General features: G+C 39.6%; 1 protein-coding gene across 1 annotated transcript in view; it reads left to right on the top strand.

The window, feature by feature from the left end:
- The window catches only part of PAK2 (p21 (RAC1) activated kinase 2), an 88,810-nt gene extending 73,260 nt beyond the window's left edge, over positions 1–15,550 (top strand). The window contains exons 14-15 of the mRNA XM_059391214.1: positions 11,066–11,203; positions 11,656–15,550. Coding sequence (XP_059247197.1) covers positions 11,066–11,203; positions 11,656–11,742 — 225 coding nt within the window. The 3' untranslated portion in view covers positions 11,743–15,550. The remainder of the gene's footprint in view (positions 1–11,065; positions 11,204–11,655) is intronic.
- The last annotated feature ends 8,580 nt before the right edge of the window (positions 15,551–24,130 follow it).

Consider the following 24,130-nt stretch of genomic DNA (forward strand, 5'->3'; position numbering starts at 1 on the left):
GAGTTTATAGATTTTTAGTAAACTGTATGGTATTAAATTTTGCACTTAAGTAAGACTTTGTTTACTTTTCCACAAAGGATCTCTAGATGTACTCTTCAGATAGTCAGCTTTGAACCTTGGCGCCTGTACTGCCAGGTACACAGGAGAGGAGAACAAGGTCATATCTATAAGAAATCTGTGTAGATGGCAATGTTAAAGCTCACAGTCAAACAAAAGAGCAAGGGTCCTGAGTTATAGATGGGGTTGGTAGACTTGAAACAATTAGGCGTTTCAGCAGCGGAGGTGGAGAGTTGAGGAGTTCATTCATTCTTCTTTCTGTCTGTCTGTTTCCTTCTACTTCTACTTTTAAATGACCATATATGGCTCAATATCATTAGTTACTAAAGAAATGCAAATCAGACCCCAAAAGGATACTATACCACACCTATAAAAATGACTGTAATCAAAAAGATGGACAATAGGGGCACCTGGGTGGCTCAGTGGGTTAAGCCGCTGCCTTCGGCTCAGGTCATGATCTCAGGGTCCTGGGATCGAGCCCCGCATTGGGCTCTCTGCTCATCAGGGAGCCTGCTTCCACCTCTCTCTCTGCCTGCTTCTCTGCCTGCGTGTGATCTCCGTCTGTCAAATAAATAAATAAAATCTTAAAAAAAAAAAAAGGACAATAAGTGTTAGTGAAAAATGTGAAGAAATTGGAACCCTCATACATTGCTAGTGGAAATGTAATATGGTGCATGCAGCACTTGAAAAACAATTGGACAATTCCTTCAAAAGTTAACATTGAGTTACCATATAACCTAGTTATTTCACTGCTAGATATATACCCAAGAGAATTAAAAGCATACATCCACACAAAAACTTGTACACAAATGTTCGAAACAGCATTATTCATAATAGTTAAAAGGTAGAAACAATCCAGATGCCCATCACCTGATGAATGAGTGAGTAAAAGTGGTACATCAAAAAAAGTGGTATATCGATGCAATGGGATATTATTTAGTCATAGTGAAAGTAATAAAGGACAGATACAGACAACATTAAACCTGAAAGCATTATGTTAAATGCAAGAAGTCCTACACAAAAGATCACTTACGTGTGACTTCATTTGCAGTCAGTTTTTGTCATTCATGGTAATTAGGTTTTGCAAAGACACAGATAACTGAATTAACCAATTAAATGCTGAACTATTGCTGCTAGGGGAAATACAGGGTTGGGTTCCTGCAAGCCTGTGGTCACATTTGTTTTTTAAGATTTCATTTACTTACTTTATTTGAGAGAGAGACTGAGTATGTGAGTGTCGGGGAGGAGCAGAGGGAGAGAAGCCCAAGCAGACTCCCCGCTGAGTGCGGAGCCAACTCAAGGTTCAGTCCCATGACCCTCAGATCACGACCTGAGCCGAAATCAAGAGTTGGCGCTCAACCAACTGAGCCACCCAGGCGCCCCAGCTTATAGTCACATTTTTGTCAACTGATCAGTCCATAACCTTGCTTGATGTGTGTTTCTTCTTAAAGCCATTTTCATACATATTGTTGATTGAGTAATGTTGAAGTCACAGCTGGTATACGTATAACTCACACCTGAATGAAGCTTTCCAAATGTGTTTTCTCCACAAGGTGCATCACAGCCTTGCACTTAGGACACCAGACGGCACATCAGCGCCATGCTTTTTTGCCTCTTGGCGCATATCCATAAATGACCACAGAAGCACTGAGAGTATTGGTTTGGGGGTTTAAACAAATTTTAGCATGAGTAGGTGAGTTTACATATAAGGAATCTGCAAGTAATGAGGATCAACAACATATGAAATCTCTGAATAGATATACTTATTTATCTATATATATATAAATAAATAGAATAGGCAGATCCATAAAGATAGGAGATTAATGGTTTCTAGGAACTGAGGAGAAGAGGGAAGAAGGAATAACTACAATACACGTGGGTATTCTTTTTAGAGGGATAAAAAATGTTCTGGAATTAGTTGTCATGGTTGTACAACTTTACGAATACACTAAGAACACTGAATTACACACTTTACAAGGGCGATTTTTGTAGTACGTGGTTTACCCCTTAATGAAGCAGTTATTTTTAAAAGTTCTTAAATTACCATGTATGACTATAGGCTTACTGTCAGACTCTCTTTTTCCTAATATTTTTCCAACTAAGTTGGATTTACTATAAGTGGGCTCCAGAGGCCAAGTAATTGGTATGTGTAGGAGAGGTCCTTTCTGGGTGGCATTGGATTTTGATGCTCTTTTTCCTGAATGTGTTTCATCTCCTTGCAAAAAAAAAAGTTCAGGTGAGAAATTAAGTGCTTCTATAGAGGTGATTAGCTTTAGAACACTTTTGGGACAATTTTTAAAACCCTCTCATTTCATTCATTTAACAAATATTGATTCAAATACCTGCTTTGTGGTAGATACCATACAAAGTGCTTTCTACTGACAAAAATTCCTGCCCTCACCATTTCCTGTGTGGCTCAGTGGATTAATTGTCTTCCACTCAGCTTGTGATTTCAGGGTCCTGAGGTAGAGTCCCATGTGTGGCTCCACACTTAGTGGGGAGTCTGCTTGTCCCTCTGCCCCTCGCCCTGCTTGTGCGCTCTCTGTCTCTCAGATGAATAAAATCTTTTTTAAAAATCTTGCCCTCATAGAAAGTAGAAAGAAAAAATAAGAATAATATGTAATATATTAAGTGATAGAGACTAAGTGCTGGGACTGGTAGGGAGGGAGTCAAGAGAATGTTTGGTTTCACAAGAGTGCTTGGAGAGGGCTTCACTGGGGTGACATTAGAAGATATAAGGTAAGAGAGTTATACCAAGTTACCAAAGGGAAGAACATTCCAGTCAGAAAGAACAACACCTAAAAGGCCCTGAAGCAGAGGCATTTTTGGTATATTCAGAGAGCATTGAGGATTTCCACCGTAGCTAGTGTGCAGGGAGCATACAGCAGGAGGAAAAAGGTAGATCAGTGAAGAAATGGTACCAGACTATGTAGTGCCTTTTCAGGACTTTATAAGAATTCTGGCTTCTACATAGGTAAGACAGGCAAACAACTGGAGAGTTTGGAGCAGAGATGTTAAATGGTCTTACTTGTATTTTAATAGGATCACTCTGGCTACTCTGTTGAGAAAAGATTTTCAAGTGAGGCAGAGATAGATCTAGGAAAACCAGTTAGAAGACAAGACATAATGGTACCTGAGACCAGAATCACATCAGTAGAGGTGGGAAGTAGTAGAAGTAGTTGGATTACAGATATATTTTAAAAGGAGAGCCTATCTCGGAGAGAGAGAGAGAGAGAGAGAGATGACTCTAAGAGTTTGGCCTAAGCAACTGGAATGATGAAATTCAAGTTCACCTTAACTGAATTGGGGAAGGTTGGGGAATGCTGCAAGTAGAGTGGTGTGTGGGGGTGGCAGGTGGGACATCAGGAGGTAACATTTTAGCATGTTTTAGACATGTCAAGTTTGTAGTGCCTACTAAGACGTCCAAATGAGGGGCTGCCTGGGTGATTCAGTCAGTTAAGCATTCAACTCTTGGTTTTGGCACAGGTCATGATCCTCAGGATTGTGACATCTAGCCCTGCAGCGGCCCAGCCTCAGTATGAGTCTGCTTCAGATTTCCTCTACCTCTCCCTCCCCTCTTGCACACATGGCTCAAGTGCTCGCCCTCTCTCTCAAAATAAATAAATAAATTTGGGGGAAGAGACATCCAGGTGAATATCTTTTTTTTTTTTTTTTAAGATTTTATTTATTTATTAGAGGTGGGGGGAGCGAGCACAGGCAGACAGAATGGCAGGCAGAGGCAGAGGGAGAAGCAGGCTCCCCTCCGAGCAAGGAGCCCGATGTGGGACTCGATCCCAGGACGCTGGGATCATGACCTGAGCCGAAGGCAGCTGCTTAACCAACTGAGCCACCCAGGCGTCCCAGGTGAATATCTTGAATAGGCTGTTGGGTATGGCCATCTAGGATCAGGCCTGGGGTGTAAAATTGAGAATTGTTAGCTACAGAAATTGAAGTTATATTGAATATTGAAGTTATAAGATCACCAGGCCAAGTAGGCATAGACAGACAGTAGAAAAGATTCAGCTTGCATCCTGAAGCATTTGATCCATAGTTAACACTTGATGTAGCAGACCAGCAGAGGAGAATGAGGAGGAATGGCTGAAGAGGTACACAAAACCAAATAAATACATGCTCTTGATTCTCCATGCAAAAAGCAAGGGAGATATCAGCTTGTCAGTAACCACAGCTAATCAAGTAAGTTGAGGAGTAAAATGATCATTCAAGTTGGCAGTGTGTGAATGTAATTATTGAAATCTTAGCAAGCAGGAAATTCTTCCTGTCAAGATAGAGTAACAGGTATCAGATTCACCACGCTTGCCTAAAGTAATAAAACAGCAAAAATTAGCATATGTGAAACAATGGTTTGCAAGACACTGGACATCTGTGAAGAAAGTGATCTCCAAAGGTGGGAAAGGCTTGAGGTGAGCACTGTGATTGGTCCAGCTTAATGTATTGAGAGGGTTTTAAGCCCTGTGCAGGGAGGAAGAACCCAGGTGGGACACATGGCCTCCTTGAATTAAGGAGAAGGAGTTTAAAGTCTGAAGAGACCAAGTTGGCTAGAGTTTACAAGACAGAGAGCAGGAGAGGAGAAAGTCTCATAGAAGATTCCGGAATCTGTGGAGTCCCCTTGAGCATTCAGCAGACACTGGTGCATCTCTGTGAAGAATCTACCCAAGGTCAGGGGTATACCCATATAAGATTGAAGAAAACAGTGCTTGGTGCTCACACAGAGGCTGGGAATAGTGCCTGCTTCTGTCAGCCACAGTGGAAAACCTTATAATGCACAGGATATTGAATAGAAGACTCAAGAGAGTGTAAAATTGAGTGTAAAATTGATGTGGCCAAATAATTTATGTGGTTGTTCCCCCTTAAGGCAGATAGAGCATAACTCCCCACTGCTTCACTGGTGGGAAATAATTACCCCTAGACTACCTGCTGCTATAGTCCAGCTAACCCATCTGAAAAACAAGACCTGAAGAGATCCCAGGTAACTTGTGTTGCAGAACAAAACTCAAGAATACTTACAGGAATATGGAAATACCCAGCAGCCAACAAGCACGTAAATATCCAGAGTTTATCAGGCAGACAGAAGAGTAGGAAAGTACAACCCATGATGAGAAAACCCATTGCAGCAGACCAGAACTGACAGAGAGAAGAGCACACAAAGTCATTAAAGCAGTTTTTGTAACTGCATTCCATATGTTAAGGGTAGCGGCGTTTGGAGCGAATAGGGACAGAAATGAAATTTTTAGAAAGATGAAAAATAGCAATAGTGAGACAGCTTCAGGTGTTCTAATACATGTGTAGCCAAGTTTGGGGGGGAAATCAAGACTTCTGCAGCCAGCCAGTATCTTTTTAAAAACTGAGGTGAAATAAAGATTTTTCTAGACAGACATTGAAAGCATTTATTACCAGCATATCTACAATAGAAGAAATACTAAAGGAAGTATTTCAAGCAGAAAGAAAATGGTAATAGTGCTCTATAAAAAGAATCGAAGAGTGCTAAAAATAATAACTGTGAGTAAATATATGATTTTTTTCCTTCTGTAAATATCTTTAAAAGGTAAAACCTTACATGAAAAAAAAAACTTTACATGAAAGTAATAATGGAGGGGGAGGAAAAGAACATAAAAGTAAAATGACAAAAGCATAAAGCTGAGGGGGAGAACCGTGAGATTGATGCAGTCTGTGGGAAGTGGTGTAATAATGAGATGGTTGTGAAAATGGAAAGACACATGCTCTCACCTCTTCAGCAAGCCCTAAAATAAAGAATGAATTACACCTGGTAAAATTCAGCTAAAGAAGTAAAATAGGATCATAAGTCATACTAAATTAAAGAGAAGAGCTCACACTTAGAAATTCATGATAGGGGCAAGGGCCATCTGAAAGCGCTCTGGTGGCCAAAGATGTAGCAGTTTGAACCACAAAATAAAATAGTAAGGGATAGTAACCCGCAGTATAATGTTTATGTGTCTGTGCTGATATAAGTAAGTGAGTAAATAAATAAGTGAGGCAGAAGGGACAAATCTCATGAGAACTCCAAATAATTTATGTGGTTGTTCCCCCTTAAGGCAGATAGAGCATAACTCCCCACTCCTTAAGTATAGACAGCACATAGTGATTTTCTTCTGAAGAGCAGAGTATTAAAAGTGGAGAAAAGAGGGACGCCTGGGTGGCTCAGTTGGTTGAGCAGCTGCCTTCGGCTCAGGTCATGATCCCAACGTCCTGGGATCGAGTCCCGCATCGGGCTCCTTGCTCGGCAGGGAGCCTGCTTCTCCCTCTGCCTCTGCCTGCCATTCTGTCTGCCTGTGCTCTCTCTCTCTCCCTATCTCTCTGATAAATAAATAAAATCTTTAAAAAAAAAAAAAAAGTGGAGAAAAGAGTAACTTAGAAGAAAAACCTGACAAGCACAGACCTCAGATAAGGTCAGTGTACAGTTATAAATTAATTTGGTAGTATGTACTTTTGATATGATGCACTTTTGATATGGTAGTATGTACTTTTGATATGATGTACTTTTGATATGGCACTCTTTAACTGTGATCTTCCTTCCCAAAGCCCATATTCAGAGTCTGTAATCACAAGGAAAACATAAAATTCCAGTATCGGGCATTCTACAGTATAAAAACTGACCCAGTACTCCTCCACGCTGTCACGGTCATCAAAAGCAAAGGAAAGTTGAAGAAATTGTCGCAGCCAAGAGGAGCTAAGGAGACATGAGTGTCCTGAAACAGAGCAGAGAGTGGGGTAGTGAGTGAAACGGGGAAATACATAGTAGGAATGCTGGACGTCCTATGGGACTGTTAATGACGAGGTGAATGATGCCAGTCATCAGGAATGTATCTTTTTCTTCCACTGTCCTTAGCTGCACAGGTACAGGCAAGGGAAAAGCAGTTTTAATGTTTAGCAAAGTGAATGCTGTGAAGTACAAGAGGATCAGAGGCGATTATGATGAACACTGGAAGATCAGTGGGATTTATGTTTAGCAGAGTCAAAGGGATTGCTGGTGTTGGGGGCGCCCAGAGTGAAATAAGTAGGAGGTAAAGAGCAGCTGCATATTCAGGCTTGTGGTCATGAGTACTGATGGTGAGGCACACAGGCTGTGACCATAGGCTTGTGTGGCTGAGGGAAACCAAAGGACAAGAGCATGGGAGAAGATGAGGGGAAGGAACTCTCAGCAGCCTCTCAAGCTGTTGAAATCCCTGGGAGTTATGAGTACTGTTAGAGGCAATGACAACAGTGTTTGGTAGATGTGGTGGAGATGAGTCTGCAAGCCTGGGAGTTCTGCAGGACAGGGTAGGTATCTCAGAGAGGCAATAAGAAGCCACAAGGACCCTCCTTCTCTAGGTGCAGTGGCGCAAAGTCTGGGAGGGAACGGTGACCCCTAGAGACCACTATGGATGAGGCAGTCCTTCAGGGGAGACCCAGGCCTTAGTAGATGAGGTAGGACTTAGAGGAAGGGGAGTTTAGAGGAGGGGTAGGGTAATGGTATGGAAAAAATGAAGGCAGAAAGGGGAGTGTGCAGTGCCAGATGGGCATTAGAGTGCAGATAGCGAGGAAATGGGCACACCCATATCCTGATGGTTTGAGCGTCAGTATCCCTTTTTTGATGGCATTTTGGTTATACTGCAGAAAAGTGAAATAATTCAGGAGAAAATACAGGCGACCTTGGGTTTGGCAGTGTTTTTAGATCAAAAAGCATGATCCATCCATGAGAGAATAAATTGATAAATTGGACTTCATTAAAATTGGAATCATCCTGGCTAGCTCAGTTGGAGGAGTGTGCTACTGTTGATCTTGGGGTCGTGAGTTCAAGCCCCATGTCAGGTATAGAGATTACTTAAATAAATAAAATTTTAAAAAAAGAAAATGGGAATCTCCTTTCAGAGAAAGACACTATTAAGAGAATGGAAAGACAAGTCACAGACTGGGAGAAAATATTTGCAAAACACCCATCTGATAATCAGATGCTGTACAAAATATATAAAGAGCTCTTCAAACTTCAACAGTGAGAAGATAACCTAATGTAAGAATGGATAAAAGATCTCAACAGACAGTTAAAGAAGATAACGCAGATGGGGTTCCTGGTTGGCTCAGTCGGTAGAGCAAGAGTACGACTCTTAATCCCGGGGTCATGAGTTCAGGCTCCATGTTGGGCATGGAAATTACTTAAATAAATATTAAAAGAAAAAAAGAAGATACAGATGGCAAGTAAGCATATAATAAGATGCTCAACATCATGCAGTTAGGGAATTGCAAAATTTAAAAAACAGTAAGACACACACCTATTATAATGGCCTGAACTTTTTTTTTTAAGATTTTATTTATGAAAGAGCATGGGGGGGGGACAGGTCAGAGGGGAAATCAGACTCCGCGCGGAGCAGGGAGCCTGATGTGGGAGTCGATCCCACGACTCCAGGATCATGACCTGAGCTGAAGGCAGTTGCTTAACTAACAGCCACCCAGGCTCCCCAAGCCTAAAAATTTTTAATGGCAGTACCAAATGCTGGTTAGAATGCAGAGCAGTAGCAACTCGCATTCCTAGCCAGTGGAGATGGAATATGGTACAGCTACTTCAGAAGACATTTTGGCAGTTTCTCATAAAACTAAAGATGCTCCTAACATGCAGTTCACAGTTGTGCTCCTTATTACTTACCTAAATGAGTTGGAAATTGATGTTCATACAAAAACCCTCTCACAAATGTTTATAGCATCTTTATTCATAATTGCCACAAATGAGAAGCAGCCAGCCAAGATGTGAAGTACATATGCTTTATTTAAAAAGGGTGAGTGTATAAATAGACTGTGGTACATCCATACGGTACAATGTTATTCCATGACATTAAAAAGATAAACAAAAACTGCAAAAAGACATGGAAGAACCTAAAATGCATATTGCTTAGTAAACAAATCCAGCCTAACGCAGCTACATACTGTATGATTTCAGCTATAGAGACTAAAAAATCAGTCGTACTCTCTAAAATAAATAAATCTTTAAAAACAAAAAAAAAGTGGGAGGGGGGTACCTGGGTGGCACAGTCAGTTAAGCCTTTGACTCTTGGTTTTGGCCCAGGTCATGATCTCATGATCATGAGATCAAGCCCAGCATTGGGCTCCACACTGAGCATGGAGTCTGCTTCAGATTCCCTCTCCCTCTGCCTCTGCCCCTCCTGCTCATGTTCTCTCTTCTCTAAAATAAGTACATATGTGTCTTTGGAGGGAAAAAAAATTCAGTGGTTACCAGGTATTTGTGGGGGTGGGGTGGGGAAGATGAATGGGTGGAGCTTAAGGGATTTTTAGGACAGTGAAATTGTACTGTATGATATTATAACGTCAGAAACATGACAGTATGCATTAGTCAAAATCCATGGGACTATACAGCACAAAGTGTGAACCCCAGTGTAAACCAGAGACTTATTTAATGAAGATGTACCAGAGACCCTTAACTGTGCAGAACAAACTGAAGGTTGCTGGCGGGGAGGTGGATGAGTAGGGGAATGGGTTAAATGGGTGGTGGGTATTAAGGAGGACACTTGGGATGAATTATTGGGAGTTATATGAAAGTGATGAACCAGTAAGTTCTATTTCTAAAACCAATATTCCCATGATATTTTAACTAACTAGAGTTTAAATAAGAACTTAAAACAGAGGGCACCTGGGTGGCTCAGTGGGTTAGGCTGCTGCCTTGGCTCGGGTCGTGATCTCAGGGTCCTGGGATTGAGTCCCGCATCGGGCTCTCTGCTCAGCAGCGAGCCTGCTTCCTCCTCTCTCTCTCTCTCTGCCTGCCTCTCTGCCTACTTGTGATCTCTCTCTGTCAAATAAATAAATAAAATCTTTAAAAAAAAAAAAAAAAAAACTTAAAACAGAGAAAAAGGTTTAAAAATAAAAGTTTAAAAGTTTAAAAATAAAGGTTTAAAAATAAGCCACCTGGGGTGGCTCAGTCAGTTGAGCAACTGACTCTTGGTTCCTGCTCAGGTTGTGGGATCAAGCCCCATGTCTGGCTCCCAGCTCCATGAGGAATCTGCTTGGGATTCTCTCTCCTCTATCCCTCCCCCTGCTAGCTCGCTCTGTCTCTCAAAATAAATAAATAAAGATAGCATAAAAATAAAAGTGTATCAGTAGTGGTTCATCACTTGTAACCAGTGTACCATATTAATGTAAGGAGCCTCTCCCATTCTCAACATCCCTCACCAGCAGGTACATTTCTTACATTTGGAGAACCTACGCTGGCACATCATTATCACTCAGAGTCTGCAGATTGCATTAGGGTTCACTCTTGGGTATTATACAGTTCTGTGGGTTTGGTCAAATGTATAATGAATAACATATATCCATTATAATAAGAGAGTGTTTTCACTGCCGTAAAAGTCCCCTGTTCTGCCTGTGTCATGTATAACCAAAAAGATACAGCTAGTTTTAAAAAAGGATAGCTGTGAGTTCTGAATCACTAAATTCTACTCCTAAGGCCAGTATTAACACTATATGTTAACTAACTAGAATGCAAATAAAAACTTGTTTTGAAATCTGGTGTGACTTGGAATAAAATCTTGAGAAAGGCAAATGGATGCTGTATGTCAGTAGTGTGATTGTGCTTATTTTTCTTTATACCCTTATGTATTACAGTTCTTCTATCAACATGTGTTAGATTTATAACCCCTCCCCCAAAAGATAAAGCTAATTTCTGCAAAAAATTAGGGGAATGTAACATCTAAAAGTCAAGGGAAAAGAACTGCTACAAATGGGCGGAAATAATACTACACCTCGGTTTATTATTTCTGGTGAATTTCTTTAAAGAATTAAAAGATCCAGGGGTGCCCGGCTGGTGCAGTCGGTGGAATGTACAACTCTAGATCTCAGGGTTGTGAGTTTGAGCCCCACATTGAGTGTAGAGATTATTTTTTAAAATCTCTCTAAAAAATTGAAGAAGTGAAACATCCATAAACTTTATAAAGTGCTGTCTCTTTGTTGTGCTACCTTAAGTATGTCAAAGATACTCTTATATTTTTAGGCCTTGTACCTGATAGCAACTAATGGAACTCCAGAACTTCAGAATCCAGAGAAACTTTCCCCAATATTTCGGGATTTCTTAAACCGTTGTTTGGAAATGGATGTGGAGAAAAGGGGTTCGGCCAAAGAACTGTTACAGGTGAATTTGGAAGTAATACTGTTTTTGGATAAAGTTGATTTTTTTGAATAACCAACAAAGTTTACATAGGGTTAATAACATTTCACTCTTAATTTATCACCAGCAGCGTGGCAATTGATGTAGTTTAGGATTTTATCTGTTGAGAATAAAATAGCTATAATACTGAAATCAAGTATACGAGTTTTTGCATATTGTCACTTCTCGGACAAGGTCATTTGCTGGTGTGGGTATCTGGGTCATTTAGGTGAGATTTTTATAATACTAAATTAACTAAAAGGACTGCTTTCAACTATAAAGTGATGTATTGATTATGTTGATTTTATACACATCCTGAAATACATGTTTGTTAAATAAATTATAATCCATAAAATAGTCTTGGGGCTTAATTGAAAGGAAATATTTAGCTTCTAAACTGGTGACACTGATAAATATTTCCCTCCCTTCTCTGGCAGCATCCCTTCCTGAAACTGGCCAAGCCCTTGTCCAGTCTGACACCACTGATCATGGCAGCTAAAGAAGCAATGAAGAGTAACCGTTAGCATCATTGTCGTGGCCTCGTGTTCTTTCTTCCATTTTCTAAAAGAAATCTTTTAATATATGAAAATGATTATTCTTTTGGGGTTTAAAGAAATGGTCTGCATAACATGGAGGAAAAAGGAAACTACTACTTCCTGAAGACAGCCAAGAGAAAATTGCAAAACAGAATGACAGCTTTCTATTGACTCCCTTCTTTATAGGGTCCAAAAGGAATTGCAGACTGAATCACTAGCCTTAACTTCTTTCAGCACACAGCCCATCAGGGCCATTTTATAGTGTTTGAGATTTGCATTTTATTTTGCTGATTTCATCGTAATAGATCCCATTCATTGTCCCTTTTGGGGAGTATTTTCAATACTTGAATGGCAGATTCGAGTTTTTCAGAGTATTTGTTTCCTCTGCTGGTCATCTTTTCTCTCTTCTTCATAGCCTTTTTCCTTGCCTTGCTCCTTTGAGTTGCTTTGAGAAATTTTTCTTGTGCCTAAATTGAAGGCAGATGTAATAAAAACTATGTAGCTCCTTATATTGGCAAAGGAGCTCAAAATCGCTTAGCTATGTATAGAAGTTAGGGCCAGCTTTTACTACATGTAGTATTTCAGTTCATAATTTGAACTGAAGGAAGGGAAGAAAAATACGTGATTTTTACCTTTTTTAACAAATGTGAAAGAGTCAGTTTTAGAAATTTCCTGGTAGTGAGTTGTTTGGCATTTGTTACATGTATAGAGAGACTAATAATCTATATTTATAACTAAATCATTGAGACAGAAAAAGAATCCCATTCATTATACATCCTTACAATTTTGTTTCTTTCTGACTGTGTCCTCTCCAGATTGGGCTTCAGGAACCAAAGTGATTTTTTCTTTCTTGTCCAACTTGGGCTTTGTGACTGGTTGCTACCGCTACTTTGCCCTTTGTCCTTTTACCTTCATTTTGGAAATAAGTTTCTGTATATGTTGTAATTTTAGTTAGTTTGTTTTTTAATTAACCCTCTCTCACCCTACTCCACCCCTTCTCCTCTGGTAATTAATATAATAATCATTGAATTTTCAGAATTTAAAAGTTAATTTTTTTCCATTTAAAGGAGAAAAATACTTGGAGCTAGCAGAAACAAAGTGAGAGGCTAGAACTTCAGTGAGCTCTAAAATAATTAGATAAGATTATATTCATGAAAGAGAAATGACGGTTACATAGAGATGCAGCTTCTGACCAGTAAACTGTAGAGATTTGTTATAAACATTGTTTCCAGCCCATTACCAAGATTTTACTATGTATGAGAACTTAAGTCCCTTAAGTACTTGATAAATTCGTGGATTATTTGAGATGTTGAGTTACTTTAGATTTTTTTCAAAAATAAGTGTGTAAAAAAACTGGAGAAGAAAAATGAAATGTGCTTGTTGATAGCAATACTTTTTTTATTTTAAAAATTTGAAGAGGGTCTGTGACCTGTAGCATTAGTTATGAGAGTATCCTTTCTTCTCCACCACCCTTCTGATCTCTTCTCTCTCCTTATATTTTGTTATTCTGCTTGTAGAAGCGGTGTCATCCCTTCTGACATGCCACAAGCCGCATAAAAGAAAAAAAAATCTGGTTTGGTTCAGACGGTTTGTTCCGCGCTACCACTTATCATTAACTTCACACCTATTTGCCATCCTGCAGTAGTACCGGTCATGAATAAAAATAATTTTGGTATTTTGGATACATTAGGGGAACGAATAGAGTTTTATTTCCTATCATTTTCATCACATCTGTGTTAAGATATAAGGATAGCAGTGGCTGTTTTTTATTGATAATGCAAGAAGGTTTTCATAAAACTGAGTAAAATAGTGAAACTTGTATCTAGAGCACTTAATAGTTTCTGTTTTCAGTTTGATTCTGGATTTCATTTTTCCCTGGATTATTTTGGCCACCTGCAGCTATTACTAAATTACAGAAACAGGCTGGTGTATTTCTGATGAAAATCTGCAGTGCCTCTTGAGTTTCTGATTTGAACATTCTATGTCAGTAGTTGTTTGGATGGATTCCAATAAAGAAGATGCTACCAATGAACTAGAAAACCAACTAGATGCTAAGACTGCTCGTCATGATTAACTCTAGAAGGCCCTTCCGTACCTATGTCATAAAGACCATGTTCGTTGAATACAGTGCCAATGCCCCATTTTTATGCCTGTGACTCAACAAAGGTCTTTTCAGTTTATAGAAGAAGTTTGGGATTTGTATTTACAACAACTTTGAGGGTTACCTGCACGTCCATTGCTGGCAACGGACTTTGTCATTAAAACCTGATTCCTAGGTTAAGGGAGCTACACTGTGGTTTATTCTTTACTTACTTGGATAAACTAACTTGTAATAGAAATATACTTTGGTTAATTCTGAAATGTGTCATTTTTGAACAAAATAATCCTAAAGGCAATATGGAATTGTGATTTATTAGTTAATTTTAAATTAAAATGTTCAGATCTTGTTGAAAGAAAAATTACATCTGAATCAAGATTCATGTTTTTTTTAATAACTACTTTTTGTATTCACCCTTTTTGTCATCACTTTAGAATGAAAATTCCCATTTAAATCTAAAAGTTACCTTAGTCTCCTCTTGTGTTATGAAAACAATATTACTATAATACTTATTTATTGTATTTCAAACTCTCTGGTGGTCTTAAAGTTTCCTTCTCCTCTTGTTCCTTTTGCTGCTTTTAGGGACAGTTAAAACTGGGAACCATGAAAATAGTGAATATTATATCCTACCTGAGACTAGTAAAAAAGTAGAGCAGTTGTGGTAGCGTAAGAAACCAAAGCTAACACAACTCTTTTTTCATGTATTGAGTGCCTGGCACATAGTATAAATTCTCTTCCCTTCCACACATAAATATTAAGCTGCTTAAAGTGTATCCAGTTACCACCAGTCCTGAATGAACATGTGCCTTTAATAAGCAATTTAAAACTACCTATGAGTATTTCTTTATAGGCTTCACATAAATACATGTCTGTTTATATATACTGTATTCTAGCCAGAACAATTTCAGATCTATTTGGGCTGTAGGTATAGCTAGAAAAAATGGGTACTTAAAGAATTTACATCAGCTTTTTAATCTAAAAATTTAAAATATGAGATCCATATCCAGTGAAATGTCAAAAATAAAAAACCATTGTAGAATTAGGGTTAAAATCCAGATTCATACTCCTTTTGGGTTTTTTATAGTAGAATTTCATCGTTATATAGAATGAAGATTGTCTTCCTTGTTCCCATTGCTTCCACAGTAGGTAAGCTAGACAATTAAAATCAGTTTTCCCACAGGGTGTGTATATGTGGGTTTGTAAGAAAGGGAAAAAAATACGCAGATATAGTTTTTAGTCAATGAACTCATTTATTGACCACTTTGGCAAAGACACTGTGGTAGCTATTGTGGGAATTACAAGGGAGAATCAAGCACTGGCCTGCCCTTAAGAGAGCTGAAGTCCTTTTCACTCACCATTCTAGAATGCTGCCAAATGAAAGGGAGAAAGAAATGTATAATTCTGTCAGACAAATTTTCATTGTGTATTAAGAAAAGCGAAGAATTCTATTTAGAATTGGACATCTTTGGTAGGAATCTGTTACCTTTTTTTCCCCTTATTTTGGTAGAAAGAAATGCAATTAAGTGAAAGTAGTCTGTCTTTTCTGTTTTGTCTTCAAATTTTATAATGACTTTTATTTTTAATTTAATCCCGTTCAATTATTTAATTGTTACCTTGACATTAACTGCTGTATTTGATGACTTTGTTCAATAATTTTGTTCTTTCAGGGCTAGAAATAAACTTTTTTTTTAATGTTCATTTTCCCCTTTCCTAAACTTCAGTTCTTTCCTCAGATAGAATAGTTTAAAAGAATAAAGATAATAGGTTTTTAAGAAGTATTTTGATACTTTTAAGAATAAATATTTGTTAAACACGGCACTATTTTGAATGTATTACAGAGCTCCAATTTAGAAAAGTTTCCAGAAATGTATGGGTAGCATGAGCCTTCCCTCTTTTAAATCAGGTTTAGAATACGTTCCTTACAAATGTTCTGGCTGTCAGACCCACAGAAATACTTCTGATCTGTTTAAATACCTCCAGTAACTCGGCCTGAAATTCAAATGCATTTAGATAATAATAATCTTTTTTTTCTTTTTTTTTAATTTTTTAATTAACATGTAATGTATTATTAGCCCCAGGGGTACAGGTCTGTGAATCACCAGGTTTGCACACTTCACAGCACCCACCATAGCACATATCCTCCCCAATAACCCAACCAACCTCTCCCTACACCCCCTCTCCTGGCAACCCTCAGTTTGTTTTGTGAGATTGGGTCTCTTATGGTTTGCCTCCCTCCCGATCCCATCTTGTTTCATTTTTTCCTTCCCTACCCCCAAGCTCCCCACTTTGCCTCTCAAATTCCTCATACCAGGGAGATCATATGATAATTGTTTTTCTCTGATTGACATATTTCACTCAGCATAATACCCTCTAGTTTGTGGCTTTTATTTTTTTAATTAGGGAGATATTTTTTATGCTACATTATTTAACAAGTTTTATCTTTCAAAAAGGAGAACGAAGAAGTGTCTTTTCAGGCCTAGTTATTTTAGGTTTTTAACAAACCAAAGTACATAGATTAAAAATCCAAATAATCTTAAAGGAATTATAACAAACAGTGCTGGTTACCAGCTTTAAACTTCCCACTGCCAAGTCCAACTCCACAGAGGATTCTACTTTTAACGAGCTGTTCTTAGGAGGCATTAATCTTCACATTTCTTCTTTTTTTTTTTTAAGATTTTATTTATTTACTTGACGGACAGAGATCACAAGTAGGCAGAGAGGCAGGCAGAGAGAGGGAGGGGGAAGCAGGCTTGCTGCTGAGCAGGGAGCCCGATGTGGGGCTGGAGACCAGGACCCTGGAATCATGACCTGAGCTGAAGGCAGAGGCTTTAACCCACTGAGCCACCCAGGCGCCCCTAATCTTCACATTTCAAAATTGTATACTTCAACAGGTATTTCTCAACAGGTATTTCTCGACACTTCTACAATTTACTTTAGATTATCTAATAATTGCTTATGACAGTTGAGAATTTGGGCACAGTCGCACCATCCCATTCTCCCATTTCATTCCATCTAGTCTCCCATTTAAGTGAGTGCTATAATTTATTATTATAGCAATTTGGCGGGGGGGACGCCTAGGTGGCTCAATTGGTTGAGTGCCCGACTCTTGATCTCAGCTCACGTCTTGATCTCAGGGTGGAGTGTCCAAGCCCTGCACTGGGCTCCACGCTGGGTGTGGACTATTTTTTAAAAAGTAACAATCTTTATTCAAGTAACCATTTTTATTTCTTTTTTAATATTTATTCATTTTAGAGAGAGAGGTGTGGTATAGGGTGGGGCAGCAGAGGGAGAGGAAGAGAGAGTCTTAAGCAGACTGCTGCGTTCTGAGCCCGTGGCAGGGAGTAGGGGTGTTGATCTTAACCACCCTGAGATTCTGACCTAAGCTGAAACCCAAGTCAGAGGCTTAGCTGACTGAGCGACCCAGGCACCCCAGTAGTCAGCTTTACTTTAAGTGTTGTGCACTTAAGTAATTTATTGTCATCACATTAGCGTTTCTTGCTTTTCCTGTTTTTTTCTTATTGTTAATTTTCTTACTGTTTTCTTATTGTTTCTTTTTATTATTATTATTTGTTAGAGAGAGAGAGATACAGAGCGCAAGCACAGGCAGACAGAGTGGCAGGCTAGAGGCAGAGGGAGAAGCAGGCTCCCTGCCGAACCCAATGTGGGACTCCATCCCAGGATGCTGGGATCATGACCTGAGCCGAAGGCAGCCGCTTAACCAACTGAGCCACCTTCAAAATGTCCTATGTCCCTATTAACTAAGTTATCCCAGGCTTGCTACAAAATGGCAAAAACCCTCTGAAGACTATTTTCTAACAATTAAATGTCTCAGATAATGACTTCCTTTTTCTTTCCTGGAACTTGGCTGGGACTGCAGTGTTGGACTCTTGCTCTACAGGCCTTCTACCACCCCGGCATCTGAAACTCAAGTTCACTTTTCTTCTGAGTTAGAGCCTTTGTTTCTTGGATACCATATTTTCTTGCTTCGTTTATTCCCTTGTTTCAAAAAAGTACATCTTCCACTAATTTCCTGAAAAAGAGTACATAAAGGTCAAATATTTAAGAACTTGTATGTCAGAAAATTTATTTAATAGATAACACAGGATTTTAGGTTGGAAATTATCTTCCTTGAGAATTTTAAAGTCACTACTCATTGTCTTATACCTGCCATTGCTGATAGTATGTTGACATGTAACCATTTTTCAGCCACCTGTTCTGAAATTTTACCATTAAGTGCCTTGGTGAGGGTGTAGATGCTTTTATTAGCTTTGTGCATAATGGAAGCCATCTTGATAACAGACTCCTTTTCTTCAGTTCTGGGAAATTCTTACATTATTTGTGTAAAAATTGCCACTTTTTCCTCTCTGTTCTTTCTAGAATTCCAGCATTAATCATCTGTTTTCTTTGGCTTTCTCTTCTGCTTTTCCATCTCTTTGCCTTTTGTTTTTTGTTCATTTTTGTTTTAGAGAGGAGGGGAGAGAGAGAGAAAGTGAGAGAGGGGCAGAGACAATCCTAAGCAGGCTCCATGCCCAGTGCAGAGCCCAGCGTGGAGCCTGAACTCAAAACCCCAAGATCATGACCCAAGCTGAAATCAAGAGTCAGATGCTCAACCAACTGAGCCACCCAGGTGCCCCTCTTTGCCTTCTATTTATTTTTTTTTTTTTTAAGATTTACTTATTTTAGAAAGAGAGCACGAGTGGAAGGGGATAGAGGTTGAGGAGAAAGATTCTGGGGCAGATTCCACACTAAGAGCCTAGTGTGGGGCTCCATCCATCCATCTTATGACCCTGAGATCATGACCTGACCCTGATCATGACCGAGTCCCACATGTCAGATGCTTAACCAAATGCACCATCCAGGCACCCCTCAACTACCAGATTTTTAATCTTCAAAAGCTCATTCTTGTTTTCTAATCTTCATTTTTATAGCCTTCTGTTCTTATTTCATGAATTTAATATCTTTCCTGATGCATTAATTGTGATTTTTTTCTAGTTTAGTTTACCATAATGAAATATAATAGCCTGAAAATTTTAAACAACAAAAATATATTTCTCACAGTTCTGGAGTCCAAGATTGAGATGTTGGGCACAGTTGGTTTCATTCTGAGGCCTTGGCTTATCAGCAGCCATCATCTTGTTGTGTTTTCACAGGACTCCTACCTTGTATGTGTGCATGAGGAGAGAGCCATCTCTCTGGTGTCTCTTGAGAAGGGTACTCATCCCATCATGAGGCCCCACCCTTAAGTCCTTTAACCATAATTACCTTCCAAAGACTCCCATCTCCAAAAATACCAATACAGTAGGAGTTAGGACTTCAACATATTAATTTGGGGGCATTCTTGCCGTATTATCTCTGGATTGTGTGTTTTTTCTGGGTTCTTTTTTGCTTTTAATTCTGTCTTTCCCATAGACTTTTTATAGATGTCTGGTGCATACTTGCTGTTTCTATAACAACAGTAGTTTTGCACTGTTTGGCGCTGCACTAAACAAAAACTCATTTATACATTGATTTTTTTCAATCTTCAGCTGGGTTTTCTTGGTGGTGTTCACCATTCATTTTGGTCCTAGATTTTTTTTTTCTTCTTACTTTCTGCAGAGTATCTCATGACTCTCAACCCCTTTATCCCATCATCTTAACACTTTCTTCTGCCCTACAGCTGGAATGTTACGTGTTTCTATCTTTACCTTCTTCCTTTTGGTCTCAGTGGAAGATGTTCTCCGTCTCTGCAGCTAACCTCACCAAGGACCTGTTTCCATATTTCACCACCTCCCAGATCCTCAGGTCACTGACTTACTTGGCTGTCGTCTGCCTGCAACCTATAACCCTCAGCAAAACAAGCATGCACACGTATCTTCCTATTATAACAAATGCCCTTTGATTTTTCTCAACTAAAACTTGTAGAGACTGTTCCTCTCTTCATTACCACCTTGATTCTCCCTTCAGCATATCATTGAAACTACTCTTATCCAACATCACCATTGACCACTGAATGTCTAGGCACTTCTTAAAACATCAAAAAGAAGGGGGCCCTGGGTGGCTCAGTAGGTTAAGGCCTCTGACTTCTGCTCAGGTCATGATCCCAGGGTCTTGGGATCGAGCCCTACATTGGGCTCTCTACTCGGCAGGGAGCCTGCTTCCCTTCCTCTCTTTCTCTGCCTGCCTCTCTGCCTACGTGTGATCTCTGTCTGTCAAATAAATAAAATCTTTAAAAAGAAAAAACATCACAAAGAAGACTCCTTCAGCTGGTAGCTAGTGTGCTTACTGGGGCGTTTTCAGGATTCCTAAGATTCTACTATTTTCAGACTTCTTGTTGCAGAATAGAGGACTTTTATTCCTAGCTTTTATTTATTTTTTTCAATAGATTTTATTTGAGAGAGAAAGAGCATAAGCAGGGGGAGGGGCAGAGGTAGAGGGAGAAGAGCCTGACATGGGTCTCGATCCCAGGACCCTGGGATTATGACCTGAGCTAAAAGTAGACACTTAACTGAACCACCCAGGTGCCCCTATTCCTAGCTTGCTTTTTTTTTTTTTTTTTAAGATTTTATTTATTTGACAGAGAGATCACAAGTAGGCAGAGAGGAGGAAGCAGGCTCCCTGCTGAGCAGAGAGCCCAGTGTGGGGCTCCATCCCAGGACCCTGAGATCATAACCTGAGCCAAAGGCAGGGTTGAAAATTACACTGAGCCACCCAGGCGTCCCTATTCCTAGCTTTTAAATGCTATGACCAAACATTTATTTTGAACTAAGTTCTGGAATATGATACAGCTATTGCTTTGGCAAGCTCTGTAGGATTGTATTTTTATCATTGAATATACAATATGCAAGAATCTCTTGAAGTTATCTTAAAAATCATTTATAATATGTCTAATATCTAAAAAATATATCTAATATCTAAAAAAACATTTATAATAGACCAAAGATACAAAGTACCTAGAAATAAGTAATGCAAAAAAACAAAAAACTTTATAAAGAGACTGTGAAGATTTTATTGAAAGATTTTTTTTTTCTTTACAATTTTCTTTATTTATTAGAGCACAAGCAGGGAAGGGGCAGAGGTAGGGGGAGGAGCAGGCTCCCAGATGAACAGGGAGCCCAATGTGGGCTTGATTTCATGACCCCAAGATCATGACCTGAGCCAAAAGCAGATAGATAGTTAACCAGCTGAGCCACCCAGGCGCCCCTTACTGAAAGAGTTTAAATTTGGGTTGGAAATTGCTTTATGGATAGGATAGTTTCAATCAAGTGTGAACGTTGAAAAGATTAAAAGTGTGAAACAATTTGATTCAGTTTATCCCAGTTTAATGAAAAATTGGTTCAGAGTCAGAACTATATATTCTCCTGAGTTTTAGTATGAGGTGACACCACCTAGAAGCCATACTGTGGCTTGTATACTAATCTAGACTCTGGATAGTAGTTTTGTTTGTATGAGCCACTTTACCCAAAGGAATGTACCCACCCATTTGCTGTCCCCAGTTCTTGGGAGAAGCTGTTTTCCACAGAACCACATCTGGTTGTTGGCTGCTAAACATCCTACCAGTCAAGAAACTTGATTAAATTCTGGAATCCTCTTTCCACTGGTAATTGGAGGCCCTGAGATCACCTTTGGCTGAAAAGAGATGAAGATGATAAAAAATCATAATTGTTGTTATTATTATTATTATTTCAGGTATTTTCCTCCAGTGTGTGAGTGTTGAAATTATGTCCCAGTCCATTCTATGAATAAGATATTTATCTGGGGGTCAGCTGGGTAGCTCAGTCAGTTAAGTCTCCTGGTTTCTCCTCAGGAAACGACCTCCGGAATATGAAATCAAGCCCTGAGTCGGACTCTCCATTCAGTGTAGTGTCTGTTTGAGATTCTTTTCCTCTCCCTCCCCTCTGCCTCTCCCCCCCACTTGCATGCTGTTTCTCTAAAATAAATAGATCTTTTTAAAAAAGAAGGTACTCGGGGCGCCTGGGTGGCTCAGTGGTTTGGGCTGCTGCCTTCGGCTCGGGTCATGGTCTCAGGGTCCTGGGATCGAGCCCTGCATCGGGCTCTCTGCTCCGCAGGAAGCCTGCTTCCCCCTCTCTCTCTCTCTCTCTCTCTGCCTGCCTCTCTGCCTACTTGTGATCTCTGTCTGTCAAATAAATAAATAAAATCTTAAAAAAAATTAAATTAAATTAAAAAGATTTTAAAAAGAAGGTACTCATTTGGATTATGAGCTTCTCTTTGTTGCAAATATCCCCTGAAGTTTTAGACCTCAACTCCCTCCCCTTCTCACTAATCCATTAATCTAAATTCTGCTTGAGCATTAATCTCTTAGAGAATGGATGAGAAAGATTTTGGCGTTTCAAGGTCTTCAGGACACGGAGGACCTTGACAGTAGTGGGTATAAATTAGAAGATAAACACAGTATCCTTTTTTTTTTTTTAAGATTTTTTTTTAAATTTATTTGACAGCACAGGCACTGGAGTGGGAGAGGGAGAAGCAGGCTCCCCCCTGAGTAGGGAACCTAATGTGGGTCTCCATCCCACTACCCTGAGAACATGCTCCTGAGCTGAAGGCAGATGCTCAAGCCACTGACTCACCCAGGTGCCTGCCCCATGGGCAATATTCTAGAAAGATGATAGAACATTGACAAATTTTGCCTTCTCAAGTTTTCTTAGGTAAGATCTTGGCTTGATGTCAACAGTGTTTTAAATGGGACTGCTTTCGAAGGTTGTAATTTTCAACCCATCCTAATTCAGGTCTTGTCATGCTGAGAGGAAGAGAAAAAGAGGAACCAAGTAGAGATGAGAGGATGTTCTAATTCACCCCCACCCCCTGCCTTTCAGGGTGATTTAGTGCAAACTTTATGGTTCAAAAGCTCTTCAGTCATATAATTAAATGTGTTGAGTGTCTGTTGCAATACCCTAGTTAGCACTGGATTGGGATGGATTAGTAGGTAGGGAAAGAGCTCAAGGCAAATTTGAAGACTGACCATGTTCAGGATTGCAGGGTACCATGGTCTTCCAAAAGGGGGATCTTTTGTGATTAAGCAGTCTCTGGACTTTGGGAGGGAGAAGAGGTAGAAAGGGATAAAGAAAAGTATGATTTTTTAATTACTGCAAAAATAAAAAAGTCAGTTTGTGTACTATTCTTGGGTTCTTTGGGTACAGCTAGCCACCCAAAAAATTTGAAATGGTGGGGGGTAACTAACCTATGACAGTTGTGTGGCTAGATTATGAGCTAGTCTCAAACCAAGCTCTGTCACACATCTAGAAGCCAATTAAGCAAACAGTTATTAGCAAGAGCATTCGTTTGGCCTGTTCTACAGCCATTATCATACTTGGTGTCTGTCCTGTTAAGAGCTCTGTCCACACTTTGCACAAGAGATTTCACTTTAAGGGGCAGAGAAACATTCTAGAGGCCAGGATTCTGTCAGCCTTGCCATCACGGACCCAGACATCCTCCCAAACAGTGTTCATTTAGGGACAGAGCTTTGAGGGCCATCCTTGAAGGAGTCAGGTGGCAGGCCTCACTAGATTCTTTTTTTTTTTTTTTTAAAGATTTTATTTATTTATTTTACAGAGAGAAATCACAAGTAGATGGAGAGGCAGGCAGAGAGAGAGAGAGAGGGAAGCAGGCTCCCTGCTGAGCAGAGAGCCCGATGCGGGGCTCGATCCCAGGACCCTGAGATCATGACCTGAGCCGAAGGCAGCGGCCTAACCCACTGAGCCACCCAGGCGCCCCAGGCCTCACTAGATTCTTAAACCTTGCCAATGCAAGGCTGCAGATTTACCCAATCCAAGTAGCTTGAATACCTTTAATTTCACTGTTGAGAGCCCATTGTTAACTACCAAGCAATGAATTTCATAAGGAAACCCTCCATTTCCCATCTTCATTTTGCTTGTTAGTGGAGCTCAGGTGATGACTGAGATATAGATACAGAAGTGCTTGTAGTAGCTGTCCATAGAGTGACCTTTCTGACGAGGAGCTCACAGCACCTCGTGTGTGAAGTTTCTGTTAGAATGACACACACTGTCCTTGGTAGAACATTTTAAATTACAGATGTGATACAGGTGAAGTTTTTGGCTTTGAAGTTTGATGTGGATTTAAATGCTTATTTGTAATAAGCACTTGATTTAGTGAAATTAATTTAGTGAAACTATCATTTCACTAAAGGAAAATTACCTGGAAGACTGACACAGGAAAGAGGGGTGCTTGCTTGGCCAGGCAATGATTTTAGCTGGTCACTATTCACATTTTTCTAACTGGCATGGAAGCACTAACTAATATACAGCTAACAGGGGCCACTTAAAT

Source organism: Mustela nigripes, chromosome 2, assembly GCF_022355385.1.
Source record: "Mustela nigripes isolate SB6536 chromosome 2, MUSNIG.SB6536, whole genome shotgun sequence".
NCBI lineage: Eukaryota > Metazoa > Chordata > Mammalia > Carnivora > Mustelidae > Mustela > Mustela nigripes.